The sequence below is a fragment of the Juglans microcarpa x Juglans regia genome, chromosome 8D (genome assembly GCF_004785595.1).
Source record: "Juglans microcarpa x Juglans regia isolate MS1-56 chromosome 8D, Jm3101_v1.0, whole genome shotgun sequence".
Classification (NCBI taxonomy): Eukaryota; Viridiplantae; Streptophyta; class Magnoliopsida; order Fagales; family Juglandaceae; genus Juglans; species Juglans microcarpa x Juglans regia.
The window spans coordinates 26154166-26174244 of record NC_054608.1 but is presented as its reverse complement, the minus strand read 5'-3'; the positions used below and the strand labels follow the sequence as shown (position 1 = coordinate 26174244).

General features: G+C 38.3%; 2 protein-coding genes and 1 pseudogene across 3 annotated transcripts in view; 2 read left to right on the top strand and 1 right to left on the bottom strand.

Annotated features, from left to right (window-relative positions):
• The window catches only part of LOC121242743 (peptidyl-tRNA hydrolase, mitochondrial-like), a 37019-nt gene extending 17869 nt beyond the window's left edge, over nt 1–19150 (top strand). The window contains exon 9 of one of the 2 annotated variants that reach the window (XR_005935956.1): nt 19029–19132. The gene's annotated coding sequence lies outside the window, so the exon portion shown is untranslated. Of the gene's footprint in view, nt 1–19028 lie in introns of both variants that reach the window. The other variant, XM_041140688.1, reaches the window with a different exon arrangement.
• Nucleotides 2639–4300, bottom strand: LOC121242742 (annotated as a pseudogene).
• Nucleotides 12290–18899, top strand: LOC121242354 (peptidyl-tRNA hydrolase, mitochondrial-like). The gene is made up of 7 exons (XM_041140230.1): nt 12290–12320; nt 13662–13729; nt 13801–13851; nt 16167–16240; nt 18439–18497; nt 18580–18656; nt 18758–18899. Exons 1-7 carry the CDS (start codon nt 12290–12292, stop codon nt 18869–18871), a joined length of 474 nt encoding a protein of 157 aa, XP_040996164.1. The 3' UTR covers nt 18872–18899.
• Nucleotides 19151–20079: the final 929 nt, after the last annotated feature.

The following is a 20079-nucleotide window of genomic DNA, read 5'->3' as shown; positions in this document are numbered from 1 at the left end:
AATTTGTGAGAGAAAAAATTAAATAAAAATATTATAAAATTAAAATATTATTAAAATATAATTTTTTTAATATTATTTGAGATTTGAAAAAATTAATTTTTTTTAAGTTTAAAAAAATTGTAATTATTAGATAAAAATTTTGAAATTAAAAAGTATTTATATTTGAATGTTGATATAATAAGCTAAGATTGGATGAGATGGGTTGAGACATTTTTTTTAAACTAAGTAAGACTAGAGATTTTAACAAATTTTCTGGTGAAAAAGAGTGATATATGCAATGAAATCTTGTAATATTTATTATTATTTGAATAAATCTCTTTGGTGGCATTAAAGTTTTAAAAGTAATGATATTTGCAATCATAGAATGAGTAAGCACTGTACATTTCTTTTGAAAAAATGAATAAATATTCGGTTAACATAAAAAATATTTTTTTTAATAGTAAACTCTACATTTTTTTCAAAATGAGTGTACGATGCTTATACAATTTATGATCATATCTAACATTACTCAATTTTTAAATATATATGATATTTTGTATTCGTATTTTATTCTTATATATGAGTAAAATATATTTATTCTTATTTTATCTAGCATTGGTATTTTATATATTTATTCTTATTTTATATATATGGTATAATTCTTATTTTGGTCTGGTCTCGAAAGTGTAGTTTCATTGGACCGGACTATATCAAAATTGACCAAATCACTTAATATAAAATCTTTAAATATATAATATATTATTTTATATAGTAGATGTATAAGTTAATTCTATAATTTTTTCTAATCTATTACTATTGACCATATAAAATGTAAAATAATATATATTATCAATTAACTAATATATTATACGATAAATATATATATTATTATATGTAGATATATCATACATACTCTACTAAAGTACTAAGTTAGTAATTATTAATATCATAAATATAATTATAATTAATTATTTTTTAATAGGTTAGTTACATAATTTACGTTAAAGAGCACATTTAAATTTGATTTTATTAATTTTATTTATTTTTTATATTAATTTATCTACCAAACGAAGAAAAGAGTAAAAAAAATCTTCCTAACTCATAAACATGGACCACGGTATCAGACAGATAATAATGAATAATAGTGAGATCAATCCAAATCCGTTAATTTATAAAAAGTAATGTTAATATGCAATCCATACACATTCCATTTGAAAATAAATAGAATCCACTATAAAAAAAAATTTCTTATAAATCTCTTGCAAGTCCTGCATACTCATTTAAGTGTATAAATCTGAAATTCACATAAAAAAAATAATCAAGCAATCTCCATTATTTTTTAAAAATTATTTTTTAAGAGAATGCATTAAACTTATACATTTTAAAATTTATATCTAATATTACACTTACTTATTCCAATAAAAAAGAGAGTAAATCATTGTTGCCAACACAAAATTGATAATCACCGTATACCTTAGATGTACAAAAAGAAATAGATATTTAGTAAAATATGAGAAATTGCTGATTAAATTATAATTGTCGAATTCAATCCAAACAATTACACAAAATAAAAAATATATAAATTTTCTTTCCCTCCTCTCCAAACACACAGTACACGAAACGTGAACTCACAATCACACTATGACCCCTAACACTCGACTAAATTTCTTTACTGCCACTAAACCAACCAGATCGTGCCAATAGAATGAAAAATTTTTGGCATCAGCCACTGTTTACTGGACTACACCCCACACCTTAAGTGTATTTTTTTTTTTTTTTTCTACGAAGCACGTTTCCCTTTCTCCTTATCCCTTTCTCCCTATTTTGAAGCTGAAGTCCTTTCACCACCAAAAGAGAACTTAGGATCTGCAAGTCTGAAGCTTTTTTTTTTGAGATTTTCTCTCAATCCATAAACCAAAGCTTTGTCCTCAGCTTCTTCTCCGAGGCTTTGATCATCTTCTTGTTCTTCACCCGAAGAAGAAGATGAAGATAAGGCTGGCTTAGTACGAACACCGAGTTGTTGTGGCTTTGAAGGAAGAGGCAAGTTGGCTCAGTAGGGCCATCAAAAGGCAGAAGAGGTGGAGACAGGAAGAAGTCGATCTCAAAGTCTATCAAGACTGGGGCTGCAATTCACCATGGATTGGATTGCTTGGTATTTGAAGAAAGGTCGCTACGCCAAACAAGACCCCCAAGAAGAGCCTCTCCATTTCTACTCATTTTGTATGATGCTAGGATTTTCTTGATTTTATGTTTTTTCGTTTTTGATTGTGGGCTTACAATCTAGTTTACTCTGTTAGGATCAAAAATTAATTTTTTATTTTTTATTTTTCATTTCTATTGTTTCGTTTGAAGGTCGTATTTATAAGAATTAGATCGTTTCAGAAAAGTTATCAGATATATATTCCTACGCATTAAGAGAATATAATTTCTCATTGATTTGGTGAAAGTTTATTGTATCGATTGTCTCTTTCCTTACTTGAAACGAAATGTCAGATAGTGAAACTTTCAAAGTGGTGTGAAATGGAGAGGCGGCATTCAAAACGAATTTTGATGAAAAAAAAAAAATTACACAAAAAGTGTGCTACAGAACATTACATTTACGAGAATAATAATTATGAGCCACACCAAGCCAAAGCCAAGTTCCACTTTGAAATCTATTTAGATGGGCCCACTTTCTCGTACATTACCTGCCCTGTAAATTACCTAGTTTATTGGGGATATAAGGGTAAATTAAGTGCCCTCTTACAAAATGCTCTAACATTTATTGGGTGAGAACGCCACCCGCGAGTTTGCCAAATCGTAGCTGACACGTATCCCCTGTTGCTGTACGTTCCCAATAATAGACGGAGATGATGATTTTGGCGCAAAGGCCAGACAGTAGATTCCGGACGAGTCCACGAGAATAAGAGAGTTCTTCGCCGGTAGCGACAGCGACTGCCCGCCCGAGAACCGGAACGACACCGTTGGAACTTGCACTTGCACGGAGGTATGCGATGACAGATCGTAGCACGTGTCGTACAGAGATGGGCCGCTCGCCGATTTCAGGTTCCGATTTAACTTCACGAACGCGTCGCGGAACGCGTCGCGGAGAGCGTTGTAGGCCTGGGTCTGCAATCGGGTTATGGTCGTACCCGAGTCGACGATGATTCCGCCGTTTCCTGACGCGTCCATTTGAAATACCGAGGCCGGGATCGAGAGGGGCATACCTCCGACGCTTAGTCCGTCAAGTCCGATGTAGTAGAACGTGTCGAGCATTTTATTTTTAAGTATAGCGGTGGTGACCGAGTCAGCGGGTGATGCCGAGTTGAACTCGAGACTCGAGGACTTGCTCGAGTCACGGTCCACGAGGCAGTATGAGAACGACGACGCTTTGATCTGGTAGGGCAACGAGAGTGAACCCCCACCGAGTCCGAGTATTCCGGCTACCCCAACGAACAGACCCCCGTTGTCGTGGCCGCAGCCCAAAGCGATATTGGTCACTGCGCCAGAGCTCCCGAACGACACTGTCTCCGTCGCCATGTCGCCAGAAGTGTGCGACCCGTCGCCATAGGAAACCTTATAGAGACACTTCCCTGCACTACAACCTTGAACCTGGACGGCCTGGCATTGCGGGAAGCGCAGGAAAGGGGCTTGTAGGAGGAGGATGAAGTAGGGTCGAATATAGGATCGGATTGCTGGTAGCAGTTCGCACAGGGCTTACATTGGACCCAGTTGATGTCGCTGCCAGTGTCGAGCACCATGTAGAAAGGCTTGGCGGGGGTTCCCACACCAATGTGAGAGACGTACTCTCCGATGCCCAGGAGGCTCTTTCCGGACACGATCGGAGTGGACAGATCCTCGGGAAGAAGCTCCTTCTCCACAGGTTTAAGATCCGACTTCTTCACACCCTCAAGGGCGAGCTGGAGCTTGGTGGTGAGAGCTTCGACCCGGGCCGAGTCGCGCTCGAGTCGAGCAAGAACAAGGCTCTTGTAGTCTTCATACGAGGACTTATAAAGTGACTCTCGTGGGTGAACCTGAACCGAGAAAGAAGAGGAATTACCGACCTGAGCTTGTTGCAGGGGCTCTTTTTGTTGAACCAAGGGCTTAACGGTTTCAGGGTCGAAGTTGAGGACTGCACGGGCTTGTTCGAGCGAGGCCGAGACGTCAAGGAATGTATGAGTAATCTCGGGTAAGTCTCGAGAGAAAGCCAAAGGAAACAGGGAAATCACAGAAAAAGCAACGAAAATGGTGGAGAAAAAGAAACAGAGGTACGAGTTTGGAGCCATTTTTGCGGTCTGCTGCATAGAGCAGAACAGATATAGAGAAGAGCAAAGACGAAGAGGACGAAGTGAGAAGTAGGCCTTTTATAAATTTTTATTTACCTCGCTCTCTCTCCGTATCTTGGTTGGATAAAGACAAGGCCAAAGTGGGCATGAATTAGTGGGAAGAGAGCTGCTACAGGGAAAAGCTTCCACGAAATGCACGAATGTGACTAAGTACAGGAAAACAAATAAAAAAATAAAACAAAAGAATTAAAAAGTCAAAAAGGCACGGAAGGTACCCCGCAATGCACGAATGTACCAAGTTGGTAAGTATTGGAAAATAAATAAAAAATTAAAACAAAATAATTAAAAAGTCAAAAAGGCACGGAAGTTTACACTTTTTGCTTTTCTCTCTCTGTATCATTGGTTCATCTCCCGCACAGCTTCACAAAAATAAATAAATAAAATTTCTTGAGTCGTGCCGCTCTGCATCCTAACTTAACTTGACCGATAAGTAAAATAAATATTTTTATTTTTTTCTCATTTTTTTTCATATTTTTTAATATTTTTTAATATTTTTAAAAAATAAAAAAATATATTAATATATATAAAATCATCCTTTAATCACTAAATAAAAAGAAAATAAAAACATTTGTCTAACAATCAACTAGAGCGGTCAAACTAACGTGCAAAGAAGCTTTTTTCAAAACTTCTCTCCTTCTGTACTGACGTCATGCATACACAACATTACAACATGTTTTTTCTCTTTGATAAAATACGTGTGTAATCTGCAAACATCTTTTTTTTAGAAAATTTAAGATTATCCTCTTTGCATTTTATCTTCACTTGTATAGTAGTACTAAGTAATTTTTAACTAAATTGATAGTATCCATTTTATCTTCATTTGTATGTGTATACTTTAGTCCTACAACTTAAAAAAATTTGAAAAACAAATGTAGAGCAGTAGCCATGGGAAGGATTTGTAATTTTTTTTTTTCTTAAAGAAATCATTTTTATGTACATCCACAATTTTTCTTAAAGATTTGCACTATTGAATAAAAATCATGCGCACAGGAAGACAAAACAAGAAAATAAACTGCATTATTATCAAGATGATTAAACTCCACCTCCGGAATTTTTTCAAACTAGTGTTTCCTAATCTTTTTGGTCAAGTAGTTAGAGACTAGAAACAAACCCACACAGGAAAACACATGTTGATATAAAACCTTAGGGATGAGTGCTGGATAGAATATCTCAACCGGTAAGCCTTAAAATGGGCCTGGGCCCTTAGCAACGACTAAAACCCATATCATAATCGAGGAGCCCATCCCAATATAAAGGAAACCAACTTATGAACAATAACGACTAGATAAGCTAAATACCAATGAGATAGTTATCCAATTAATGGTAAAAGATAATAGAGGTTATTATTCGAATTTGCTAAGAGATGAATTCTCATCTCCAAATTTGAATTTGAATAAATGATAACCACCATCCATGCGGGAACAAAGGTAGATCATGGAGCTTTATATAAAGGAAAAACCCAGGTTAGCAAATGGATTGATTTATTGTCATTATTATTATTATCCACAAATTACTGACTTAGACATCGGATGCGTTCCCTTAGACCCCCATGCTCTCTACACTTTGGTTGCAGGTGATCGTGAGGTGGTGGCAGTAAAACACGTCCAAAACAGTTGGCGCCGCCTATAGGATTGTTTAAGTCTAACACTTTATGTGTTTTTCACATGTCCATCACTACTCGGTCTCAGGCAACTAGAGATCAAGGAGAAATTTCACAAAATATGGAGGAGAAGATTGCGGAGATAAATGAAATGATAAAGAAGCTTACCATAGAGATGGATTCCTTACATAAGGAAAATGAGACTCTTAAGTCACGAAATGGGAAATCAGGCAAGGATGCGACACCCAGTCAGACTGACAGGGTAGAGATGGAGGCAAATAGAGCGAGAAAGGGCCATCAAGAGAACGAGGAAGCAAAGAAATTGCACCACGACGTACGTAGCTTGATGGACAAATATAAGGAGATGGCCAAAAAAATAGGAACGTTTTCTTTAGTAGATCAATTGTTCTCGAGCACGAATCTATCGTTTTCTACAAAAATCCTAGCGATGCTGCTGCCCACGAAATTCAAAGTCCCGACGATGGACCTATATGACGACTCGAAAGATCTCGTGGAGCACTTTGAGACTTTCAAAGCTCATATGAAACTTCACGGGTTCCCGGGGGAGATTGCTTGTAGAGCTTTCCTTTTGACTCTAAAAGGATCAGCGAGAGGATGGTTTGGTGCACTTCAACCAAACTCTATAGAGAGTTTCTAAGAGGTAGGCTGACAGTTCTTGACCTAATTCATGGCGAGTAGAAAACGCAGGAGACTCGTCGCCTACTTGTTAACCATCAAACAAAGGGAGGATGAAAGCGTATTTGACACGCTTCAATAAAGAAAAGATGATGACCGACGACTAAAACGAGAAAATTATGCTAGCAACACTATTGGGAGGCATTTGGCTAAGGAGCCCTTTTATGGCCGAGCTGGCATGAAAAACCCCTTCCACCTTACAAGAGTTCATGGATAGAAATTATGATTTTATTAATGCTGAAGACACCTTGATCACCTTGACTACCCAACCAGAAAGAATGAGTGAACGGGAAACAAAATGAGGATAGAGGAATGATCGAGATGGAGGACAAAGGGTGAAGAGAGAGTAGCAAGAGTCAAGGCGGGATGGTAATGTAAGAAGGCATAGTGGCGGTTGCGTCCATTATCAGATCTATTCTCAGTAATGGAAAGCTATCATTTGGGCAAGATTTGTTAAGGTTAATAAAAACCACGCACATTCGCCACTTTCCGTTGGACTTTTCTACTAACACCATGTTAGACATCCACTCTGGATAACGTGCTTCTTTGATGAATCCAACTGCTAAAAACCAATCAACCTCCTCTGCGATTGTTTCGTACTTATCGGTAATGAAGTTTCTCTTCCTTTGTTTTATTGGGCCTATCTTTGGGTCTATGTGCAGCTCATGTTCGATGATTTCATTGCCTATCCTAGACATATCTTTATGACTCCACGCGAATACATCTTTATAGTCCAGGAGGAAATCTATCAGTTACTGTCTCTCTTCCTGTGCCAATTTTGTCCTGATCTTCACGTGGCTTTCGGGATGGTTCTATTCAAGGGTGACCAACTCCAGAGGCTTATCTGCCTCTCCATGCTTCAAGGTATCTTCATCCCTGGTCTCTAACTCCATCGCCATTACCTGTGGTCCTAGCGGGAGGATCATGTATTTTTCATAATGTACCATGCTGACCTTCCTTTGCCCTTGTTTGAGCTCCTGCACGTAACATTCCTTGGCCAAGACCTGCTCGTCGCGTATTTTGCCTATTCCTCTTCGTCTGTGTATCTCGCATATTGGGAACTTCATTTTTAGATGATAGGTTAAGGTAATGGACTTTAATGCATTCAATATGGGCCGCCCAATGATCGCATTATATGCTGACCGAGTTCTCACTACTAAAAACTCAGTCATCACCGTGGTGACATAGGGATTTGTGCCTACAGGTATTGGCAATGTAATGGAGCCCATTGGTTGCACCGCTTCTCCAGTGAATCCTTTTAGCGTAGTTGGTACTGGTTTCAACTGATTTTCGTCGATTCCCATTTTGCTACATCCTAGAACAAGATATCCGCTGGCTTCCATTTTCGTGGGTTCTCGCTGGTCTTTCATCGTCACTCCACAAGAGTTGGAGAATGCTCAGAATAATTTCAACATCTCTGACTCTGTCGAGTTGAAAACCCTAGCTCCCAACTAGAAATCTATCGATGCCAAAGGTATGGCTATCTCTGTTGCCCTTTATCTCGCTATGTTCACCATGGGGCTTCGTTTGCCCTTTGTGCACCCTATTCGGGACGTGATAGACGTGCTAGGGCTTGCTCCTGCTCAGTTGGTGCCCAACACCTGGAGGATCTTGATGGCCTGCTAAGTTTTGTGGTGACAAGTGCTGGAACCTGTGGGCGATGAGTACCTAGACCTAACAGCCCATGAGTTTTTGTCTCTTCACGGGTTTAGGCATCTGGATGGTAATCTATGCAGTTTTAGGGCTCGTCGGGTCTTGGTTGATTTAGAGCGCAAGTACTCTCATGTGAAGGAATGGACCAATAAAATTTTCTTTATTGCTGGCTCTGGCTAGGAGTTTCTCGCCGATGAAGTTCCTAATCGGAAATTTCCCATTAAGCCTAATCGGTCTCCTGTCCCTGACGAGGATGACTACGAGGTAATTTTTTCCCCTCATGAAGAGGCCCGTGTCAGGCTAGTGGAGTCATGGGCTCAAGCCCACCCCAAACTATGCCTCTAGGATGCGCTTTTAACCCCCAGTAACATTGAGAGGTTCGTGATGATTCCTAGTCGGGCCCATATTTTGGGGCGTGAGTTTTTGGGTGCTCCCCTTCGACTGGAGATTTAAAAAAGAAGAAATGTCCTGCGAAGGCAGGAGGAAACAAAGAAATGTTAAAAAAGCTCGTGTCTCACCTCGCTCCGATGAATCCATCTCATCCAAAGGTGGTGTTTTACCTCCCTTAACGGTGGGCGGAGATACCAAATTGGTACCTCCTAAAAAACAGAGTAGGACCAAGTTGAGTTCTTCTCAGGACTTGCCAAGTAAAATTGTCCCCTAGAAATGTGGGAGCACCAAGGTGGCCACTTCTCAGGAAGAACCATGTGTTATGGATCCACTACCTCTTTCTTTGGATAACGTTATGTTGCAGGCCGAGGAAGACATTGATAGTATACTCGCTATAGAGACGGCCGTCGAAGTTGCTGCCCAGCCTTTGATGGCTCCGACTGATGATTCCCGACAGCGATGTGATGATACTCTAGTAGAAGAATACATTCTTGTTTTGAACCCTGTCCTCCTTATAACGCCACCTTCTTCTCCTGCGAGCTTCTTGCCCTTTGAAGCTCGCACGCCTCTACTGACTGCACTCCCGCCAATTGTTTTGTTGCCTTTTGACGCTCCTTCAAATCTACCTCGATTGGAGGGGACGAAGAGGGTAGTGCTCAAGAGTTAGTTGCGGCACTTAGTTCCCCCTTGCCTCAACGACTTTGGGTGGGGTTATTCCGGATTTGCCGTTTGTTTCTCCAGCCATCTCCCTTGCCAATGGCAACAGGGTTTCAATTCCTTCTCTGCCTTTTAGTGTGTCTCCTCAAGGAAGCGGCGAAGTATCTTTGACACCTCCCGAGGAGGGTCTCGAGACCGATGAGGCTGTACCCTGCCAGGATGAAACTAGTGAGATAGGGAAGGCCAAAAACTGCATGGTCTCTCCCTTTGAACCATCTGTTTGCCACCCTTTGTTCGCCGCTATTGAAGCCACCTTTTCCCAGGGGGACTTTGCTAACGTCTCCTTGCTGGCTGTCAACCCAAGAGGCTCTTCTAGCTCCCATCCTGTGGTTTCCCCGACCTCCCTACCTACTGGCCGAGCATAGGTTATCAATGCCTTTGTTCAACAGTTTTGTAGTGTTTTTGCGCCGGTATTGTTACGTTCTCTTTAATGCTTTGGTCAATAATTCCGAAGAATATATTTTTGTTTCTTTTTTTTTTTAGGGGATTGATCATCTTGTTGCCAACTTGGCGGATGATTGGATGCATTTGGAGGGTGAGAAGAATCAACTGGCTGACGAGTTGGCTGCTTTTTGTGCCCAAGTTGCTTCACTCCAAGAAGAGCTGGCAACTTCTTCTGCAGATGCAGACCACTACCGTCAAGAGGTGGTAGCAATTGGGAAGAAATGTGATGACCTTACAATTCGCCTGAATGAAGTAGCGGGAGTTGTTCGGGAGAGGGACAACTTAGTTGCCCGGGCATAAGCTTTTAAGAAAGAACGCGATGAGTTGGCTGCTCAGGTGGAGCCTGTTTGGAAAGAACGTGATGGCTTCGCTGCCAGCCTTGATCGTGCGAACTCAGAAATCAAGGATTGGCTAAGTCCAAATCCGAATATTCTTCTCGCCTGGCCTTTCTCGGCGACAAAAAATGGGAGTTGCTTATAAAGCTAGGGCCGGTTGAAGGGATGAAAGCTAAAGCCGAGAAACACTTGGCTGAGGTAAAGGGCCTTCTTAAAGACAGCGATCGTCAATACCACCATCTTAACGAAGTTGTTAAATCTGCCAAGAAAACTATCTCTATCTTGGAACACAAGTTGGCCGAGATGGGATCCACTTTGAAGAATTCTCAGAATGACCTTAATCGGGTCCTTCCTCAGTTGGTTGTTGCACCAAGATTTGAACACGAGCCAGGGGTATAGGCTTCAAGTTGGGGGTAAAACATCTTCATGAGCTTCTTCTTCGGGAACCCACCACGAATCTGCATACTTTGGAATGGAAGTCTATTCGAGCTAGTGAGGTTGCCCTTCATTTCTATGACTACCTTGGTTCGGCAGAGATGCCTGACACTTTTCGCCGCCCATCTTGATTCCTACTCAGTTTGGAGTTTTCTCGTTCCCCTCGAGATTTGCTTTTGATTTTTTTGTTTTTTGTTAGCCCTGTAAATGACCGAATTTCTAAAGCCCTTTTTTAGGCTTTTGAACTTTGCTTGTTGGCTGTAAAGTATTCATTGCTACTTCTGCATTATGATATCAACCCAAGTTATTCATACTTTATGTATTACCTTTTATGTTGTTCTCGCTTGTGAGTGGTATATCGCCCATCAGTAGGAGTTTCTCTTGACTTCTTTCACCCCTTTAGGGTTAGTGGGAGAGTTCTTCGACTATGTTGCCTACGGGCGAGAAGACGCTAACGGGAGAGTTCCTCGACCGTTTTAACCTTTTAGTTTTTTTTTTTGGATGCATGGGAGAGTTCCTCGATCATGTCGCCTTTTGGCGTGAAGGTATTAACAGGAGAGTTCCTTAACCGTTTTAATCTTTTAAGTTTTTAGGCTCGTGGGAGTGTTCCTCAACCACGTCACCTTTTAGCGTGAAGGTGTTAACGTGAGAGTTTCTCGACCGTTTTAACCTTTTAGTTTTTTTTTTTATTCTTGGGACAGTTCCTCAACCACATCGCATTTTGGCAAGAAGGTGTTAATCGGGAGAGTTCCTTGACTGTTTTAACCTTTTAGTTTTTTGATTCCTGGGAGAGTTCCAAAACCACGTTGCCTTTTGGCATGAAGGTGTTAATCGGGAGAGTTCCTCGACTGTTTTAACCTTTTAGTTTTTTGATTTGTGGGAGAGTTTCTCGACCATGTCGCCTTTTGGCGTGGAGGTGTTAACGAGAGAGTTCATTGATCGTTTTAACCTTTTAGTTTTTTTATTCCTATGAGAGTTCCTCAACCACGTCGCCTTTTGGCGTGAAGGTGTTAATCGAGAGAGTTCCTCGACCATTTAACCTTTTAGTTTTTTTATTTGTGGGAGAGTTTCTCGACCATGTCGCCTTTTGGCGTGAAGGTGTTAACGAGAGAGTTCATTGATCGTTTTAACCTTTTAGTTTTTTTATTCCTATGAGAGTTCCTCAACCACGTCGCCTTTTGGCGTGAAGGTGTTAATCGAGAGAGTTCCTCGACCATTTAACCTTTTAGTTTTTTGATTCCTTGGAGAGTTCCAAAACCACGTCACCTTTTGGCACAAAGGTGTTAATCGAGAGAGTTCATCGACCATTTAACCTTTTAGTTTTTTTATTCTTGGGAGAGTTCTTCAACCACGTCGCCTTTAGGCGTGAAGGTGTTAATTGGGACAGTTCCTTGACCGTTTTAACCTTTAGTTTTTTGATTCTTGAGAGAGTTCCTCGACCACGTTGCCTTTTGGCATGGAGGTGTTAACAAGAGAGTTCCTCGACCATTTTAACCTTTTAAGTTTTTAGGCTCGTGGGGGAGTTCCTCAACCACGTCGCCCTTCAGCGTGAATGTGTTAATGGGAGAGTGCCTTGACTGTTTTAACCTTTTAGTTTTTTGATTCGTGGGAGAGTTCCTCCACCACGTCGTCTTTTGGCGTGGAGGTGTTAACGGGAGAGTTCCTCGACCGTTTTAACCTTTTAAGTTTTAGGCTCGTCGGAGAGTTCCTCAACCATGTCGCCTTTTAAAGTGAATGTGTTAACTGGTGAGTTCCTGGACTGTTTTAACCTTTTAGTTTTTTTTTATTCGTGGGAGAGTTCCTCAACCAAATCACCTTTTGGCGTGGAAGTGTTAACGGGAGAGTTCCTCGACTGTTTTGACCATTTTAACCTTTTAAGTTTTTAGACTCGTGGGAGAGTTCTTCAACCACGTCGCCTTTTGGCATGGAAGTGTTAACGGGAGAGTTCCTCGACCGTTTTATCCTTTGAGTTTTTAACCTTGGATACTTATTGCAAAGCCAAAAGAAATATAGTCATTTCAGGGCTTGTTAGAACTTGTTTAAACGATCTGGCCATGAATTTACCTTCCTTGCAAGGGCTCCAACTCATCTTATATGTGGTACCCTCGGTCATGCTTACAGAATGCAATGCCTCATAGAACTCAGTTATAGTCTCCATCTCCTAGTCATGGGCAGCCCTAATGAATTTTGCAGTCCATTGAGGGGAGCCACTAGAAAAGACCAAGAGATCGGCTATTGTGGCATCCTTTTCTCGTGCGATCTCAAAAATAGCAGGGAATGTGTCTTGTAGGCTACGTTCACTCCGCCATTTGTCATACGAAAATTTGATACAAGAGTCATCACTCACCATAATATGTTCATGTCTTTGGAAGATCCCAGTGTCTCATAATGTATTTCCACAAACCCACTCCATATGTGTCATGTATCTCATTCAAGCACCATCCTCCCCAAACTGTGAATCTATAACTGACTTCCATAGGTACCCCCTTTTGTTTTGGGACCTCTACAACCATTTACCCAATAAGGGCTTGGTTTAATTTTGTCAAGTTACGAATCTCCAAGCCACCCCCAGAAATTGGGATACATACAAGTGACCAATTAATCAAATGAAATTTGAACTCTTCCTCCAATCCACTCCACAAGAAGTCCCGCTGCAGCTTCTCTATACGGTTGACCACCTTTATGTAGAGTGGGAGCAAAGACAAAAAATAGGTAGATAAATTAGAAAAAGTGCTTTTAATTACAATAAGTCTGCCACCTTTAGACAAATACAACTTCTTCCAAGAGTCCAATCTGTGCTCCACCTTTTCATTATTGCTCTGTTACTACACCACAACCCCAGCCTGAAATACCATGATATTCATTATGCTTGTGACGATATATGTAATTGCATTCTATCATCCACCCCTCAGGGGTATTACTGTATAACTTATGCTAACTGTCCTCCATGTACTGCAATACTGCCCTAATCCTTACCAAATGATACGTTTGAAGTAGATGCTTGTGATGTTTGATAAGGGAAATTAGGGGATCAAAACTAGTTATGTTCTATATCTAGTCTTGGAATCATTTGAGCCAATCTTGCAGGTTTTATTGGAGACGTTCCAGTTATGTTTGCTAAACCCCAAACTTTCGTGAATGCAAGTGATCAGTCTGTAAGTAAAGCTATCTGGACGATTTCTCCTATTTATTTTCCTATGGTTTTAACGAGGATTGGTTTGTGTAGGTTGGGGCTATTGTATCGTATTACAAGATTCCATTAAAGCAAGTACTCGCGGTAAGATATCTTTCTTTCTCGTGTACTTTATTAGAGCATTTTTATTGGCTTGATTAAATATATTTTTTAAATTTAATCAATATCAGATTTTTTTTATATTTGTTTATTCCTTTTAATTTCAAAAGTTATTTACTCTCTACATAATAATAAAATATTATTAAATTAATAATTTTTTATTTAATTTATTTGTATCACATTTTATAATTCTACCAATTTAATATTTATAATAATTATATTCTAATTAAACTAATATTAAAAAAATCATATTTTCAAAAGTCATTTAATGCTAATAACAAAAAATATTTTATTAAACTCATATAAAATTCTATTTAATTTTCTTAATTATAAACTAAATAGTATTTTTGCTTGGAGTGAGAAACTAATATTTAATATTGGCTTGGAGTGAGAAATTAATATTTTAATGTTTAGTGAATCAATTGTGGTTCTCCATCTTTGGTCAACCACTGTAGCAGAAGTCCATCTCATTTTATATTTGGCCAATCTAATGTGGGATGCTTTTGATTTTGACATCAATTATGTAAATTTTAGTTAATTTTTCCATTCGGCCAGCCAATGTGGGGAGTACTCTCATTGGATTAGCCAAAGTTAAAGGACATTTTTTATGAATGTAAGAGAAATTTAACTTTTGACTATTCCATTTACATAAATCTCCACATTGGAATAGCTATTTATTCATTATATAATAATAAAATAATATAAGTTGAATTTAGTTTTGGTTATTCACATCAAATCTCTACATTAGATTATACATTTATTCATTATATAGTAATGAATAACTAATAATTTCAAAAATATTTAATTTTTTTAATTATTAATTTATTTTATTTTATCATATTTTACTATTCTACCTATTATATATTAATTAATAATCATATTCTTATTAAAGTAATATATTACTAACTCAAATTAATATATCAATTGTGAGAAAATATGTGAAAGAAAGAAATGGAGAGAGAAATAATTAATAAAATATGTATTTGATGTATGTATAGTAACCTTGAAATTTAAAAAAAAATTTGAAAGTCACTGTAGCTAAATTATAAATACTTGAAATTTGGCTAATCTAATGTGAGTATATTTTACTATCTAATAACTAAATATTCATTTAATTTACTTTTTAACTAATCTAATGAGAGTGCTCTAAGGATGACAAGTTTTGCCAGCTGAGTGGGGATCATGCCAATGTTTTGGATTTTGTACCGTACCGGCTGGTACGATCGATATTTTTCGTATCGGCCGTCCGGCCGGTACAGATATTATACCCGTTTGGTACCGGCTTAAATATCAGCCGTACTGGCCTATATTTCGGCCTGTATTTTTTTTTTCATTTTTTTAAATTACAAGCTTATTTTTTAACCTCTAATTTAGACTAGACTATTTATAATTTATATATATATATATTTATATATAGATTATTATTTTAAAATATAATTTTTAGATATATTTATATATATAATTTATTTATATATCGATTATTCTGAAATATTATTTTAAACGATATCAATAACAAAATATTTCGTTTTAATATTTTGATCAGTACCACGTTGAATACGATATTCAAAATATTGTATCATGCCTAGTCCTCCCAGTTAATGGGACAGGACAGGGATGGGGTTTGCTATTGAACCCAAGGCAGGATCAGGGATTTCCCTGCCACCGCTATACACACTTAAATCCTGGAGTTTTTCCCCCTCTTCATGATTTCCTTCTCACTTGGCCAGCTGCCGTATTCTGCACAGAAGCTATTCTTGTCAGCCATATCTATCTCTCTCTCAGCAAAATTTCCACCCTCAACATTCGTTTGCATCCTCCTTGAACCCCAATCTCCATAGCTCACCCTTGAAAGTACACCGTCCTTCCTCTCTCATTGACTTCAGATCCAATCGCAACCACCATGGAAAGGAGACGACATATCTGAGCAGGTTGAACACTAGGAACAATGAGTTGTTCAAGGGCAAAACAAGGTGGTCCTCACAGTGGTTTTGCTCCATCCCTTTGCGTTCCAGCCCTGGCTTCATCATCAACAAGTGCCACTGGGAATCAGCAATTTGAGTGGTTGTTTGGAGCCTTGATTTTTCCCCTTGATAATTGTTTGTCGTGGCTGTGATCATTGGTGCCTGTGTTTGCATTGTCAACAATGGGTGGGATGGGGGCTACAGATGGGGACACCATATCTTTATACCATCCCAAACCTACCCATCCCTACACTTTATAACTTTGCTTTCTTTTCGTGGGATCTTTTTTATTTCGGAGTCATTAGTTTTTGAATCTGAGCTTATGGTTCTCTTCCACAGATTTTTGACGACTTAGATTTGCCATTTGCAAAGTTGCGGCTTTTGCCTAAAGGTGGCCATGGAGGACACAACGGGTAATTATTAGGCTGCTTTAATGTCCAATTTCTGCTAATATTTCAGCAGCTCTCATGGATTTAATTCAGGATCTTATGTAAAAAACAAGATAATGTTCCTGAATATATTTTTCAAATTTATATACTCATTTTATGCAGTTAAAACTTAAAAGATGACTTTATGTATCCTTTAAAACCCAAGTTATATGCGCCTAATTACAAGAACCATGATCCTCTCCTATGCAGGAAAAAAAATTGTGGCAGATAATGAATGATGAGTCAGATTTCTGCTACATCTAATTTTTTTCAAATGGAAAAGAACTCGTGGTGTAGAGAGGCTGGGGGTTTGGATTTCCTTGCATGGATCAACATATCTTAGAAAGTTTTACATGGGACCCAATCCCAGGAAGGCCAGTAGGCATTACTTGAATGGTTTTTGAAACCCATGCACATAAAGAGGTTTTGGGTCCAAAAAATGAACGTCTGCTGCTGTTAAGATATCTTCATTACAAGTAATTTGCAATTATTATGTCATGTGAGAGATGTTTTTGTTTAACTGCTATGTGACTGCTAGGATTCCTAGAAAATAAGGCTCTTGTCACTGAAGTACATCAACATTGAAAAAATTCTCCTATTCCATACTTTGAAGTCACTAACAAAAGGAACGGATTGAGTCAGACACCAGGGTGTCGAAAACAACAATTCCTAGTTTTTGGGGCTCAGAGACAGTTGTAAATGTGTCTAAGAATTTGGATAATCTGGTCTATTTTATCTGTGTTCCAAGTGTTTGTTTCATTTAATAATGATATATATATATATATATATATCTATCTATATGAAAACAAAAATCGTGAAAATCTTGATGTTTATCTGCTTCTCGACAAAACTCAATCCTCCACCATTATAGTTCTGCACACTTCTGACGTAAATGATGGTGGATTCCTTGTCTCTCTGAATGTCTATCAAAACGAGTGTACATTATGGTCGTGTTCCAGATTTTCCAAGTTGTCATTCGATACTAGAAATCTCCTACAGATAACGGTTTTTAATTCATGAATGGCTTCTTCAAAGGATTGTTTCGCAACCCAGTACAACCACCCTTTGCTCTCTTATCCTTTCCATGGCCCAAGAAAAGTGACTTTTAGAATAATTGTTAGGGGAGGGGGTTGTGAGAGCCACGCACATGGGATTGTGGGAAGATATTAGGAATGGTTGGAGGGGTTTTGCATGCCGGTTCAGATTTTTGGTTGGATAGGGATCCAGGGTCAGGTTTTGGCATGGCATTTGGTGTGGCGATTGGGCCCTCAAGATTGTATTTCCTGCCCTATTCCAGATTGCGTATGATCCAGAGGCCTCGGTGGCAGATCTTTTGGACAGCTCTATTGCCTCTTTACAATGAAATGCTTGTTTTATAAGAGTGGCTCAGGATTGGAAGTTGGTGCTGTATCCGAGCTTTTCAACTAGCTGTACACTTTGAGAACTGGTAGTGTTATGGTTGATAAGATGATTTGTATTCATTCTGGGAAAGGGGCATTCACTGTTCAATCCCTGTACAGGTTGAATTGTCAGAACCACATTTCTTTTCCTTGGAAATGTGTATGGAGGAGCAAGCGGCCTTTTGAGGTTGCTTTCTTTGTTTGGATGTGCTTATCTTGGGAAATCCTGACCATGGACAACTTGAGAAAGCATGGGCTTATTGTTATGGATTGGTGCTATATGCGTAAAAAAAGTGGTGAATTGATTGATCACTTAATTACTTTATTGTGAGGTTGTCAGGGTCATATGGGATGAGAATTTTAGCAGGACCAGATTTGCATGGGTAATGTCCTGGAGGTCAGTGGATTTTGTTGGTAGTTGGAGAGACCTCCAGAGTAGCCATCAAATTGCTGTAGTGTGGAATATGAGTCCTTTATCTCATGTGGTGTAGTTGGTTGGAAAGGAATGGCCGGAGCTTTGAGGATAGGGAACACTTGTTGGATGATCTTAGATGCTTCTTTTTCCACACTTTATTCTTGTGCACTGCTTTTATTGTTCTCAATGGAGCTAGTTTCATGATTTTCTTGGATCCATTCTAGCTCCTAAGTTGTAGTTAGGTGTTCTCTTTGTTTACTTCTTGTGTGCTCAATCTTCACCTATGTACTTGATTCACTAAAATTTTATTTTACCTATAAAAAAGGTGACTTTTAGGAATAATTTTTATTACTTGTTTTCCCTTGCAGAATGAGGATTATCATCGATCACTTCAAAGGGAACCGTGATTTTCCTCATTTAAGAATTGGTACTTTCCTAGAAGCACTAAACTTATTGCTATCATACTTCTCTATTATTTATTTTTGTCTTAAGTTGGTAAAATTTACTAGGCATTGGAAGGCCACCTGGGAAAATGGATCCAGTCAACTTTGTTCTTCGCCCATTCAATAAACTAGAACGTGAAGAGGTATGAAATTTGTTTTCATCAATCTATGGTGGAGAAAGTCATGAGTAGATAGATTCCATAACCAAAAATAATGTCATTGTGTAATAATATTATTTTTGCAGTTGAACTTCACATTTCAACATGGCCTGGAAGCAGTACGGATTCTTTTGCTGGAGGGGTTTAATAACAGTGCCTCATTTGCTAACAGTGCCAAAACCCTGGAACAACTTGGTTAACTTCAGGCGCAAATTGTAATTACTGGCTATCGAGGACAGGTGGATATTATTCATGTAGGAGATTAGTGCATCACAGTTAATGATCATTGCTTTTATTAACTTTTGGCTGAATTTATTTCCAAGCTGATGGTGAACTTATTGTCTCTATGTTTTATAGGCAATTTGAAGTTGTGATTGTCAAGCTATTAGTGGCTGGCCTTGAATGCATGCTTCGACGCCAGATGATTCATTGTGTGCTTTGCCCTTTGCTCTTTTTTTTTTTTTTTTTATTCCTTTTGAAAAGGCTACGGTGCTTTCTTTTGGAGCCCAACTATTTCTTCCTACAGGTATAGAATTTTGAGACTGTAAAATTGTAGACTTAAGCCTCGTTTGGTTACACAGTTGAATAAAATATTATTATAATATTATTTTTGTTTTGGGACTTGAAAAATTTGAATTATTTATTATATTTTGTGGGGGAGTTTGGAAAAATTATAATGATTATATGAAATGAGATAAAATGAAATGATTTGATTTTGTGTAACCAAACCCGCCTTTAAGTTTTTGAAGTAGATGAAAATCTTTCCCTTCAAAAAGAAAAATGCGAGAATGGGATTCTGTTGGAGTCTACTTGTTCATCATTGAGTAAATTCTGCTGAAATTTGTAGTATGTGGAGTGTTCGCATGAATAACTGATCTTGCTCGATCAGCCTGGTTTCTGGTGAGAAGACAATTTTCTGATTGATAATATATCTATATCGAGATGCATTTAGTGCAAATTGTTGTGCAAATTGATCTCACAGGTGGTGAACTGTTAAGGAATGAACTGGAGAGTAAAGCAAGTACCTAAACTTTCTATTTCACCCAGCAATTAATCAATGCGAACAGAAAATACAATGTTGCAAACTGAACACTAACAACTGAACTTATATTTTTGAAGCCTGAGAAAACTTTGACTCGTTTGGTTATGCAGTTCAGATGAGATGAGATATTTTGTTAAAAATTGAATAAAATATTGTTATAATATTATTTTTTTCATATTATTTTTGTTTTAAAATTTGAAAAAATTAAATTTTTTATTTTATTTTTAGTTGGAGTTTAGAAAAATTGTAATAATTATATAAGATGAGATTAGATTAGATGGTTTAATTTTGTATAACTAAACCGCCCTCAAGTAACTTTGCAAGGGTCACCCGAATGTCTTGCTACACCAGTATGTGTATGTAAAC

Bases quoted from the DNA above. Each gene is read 5' to 3' on its own strand.
- LOC121242354 (XM_041140230.1), top strand. From the start codon at position 12,290: ATGTCGCCTTTTAAAGTGAATGTGTTAACTG. The intron at 13,852-16,166 runs GTAAGATATCTT...TCTCTTCCACAG, and splicing joins CATTAAAGCAAGTACTCGCG to ATTTTTGACGACTTAGATTT. The intron at 18,657-18,757 runs GTATGAAATTTG...TTATTTTTGCAG, and splicing joins ATAAACTAGAACGTGAAGAG to TTGAACTTCACATTTCAACA.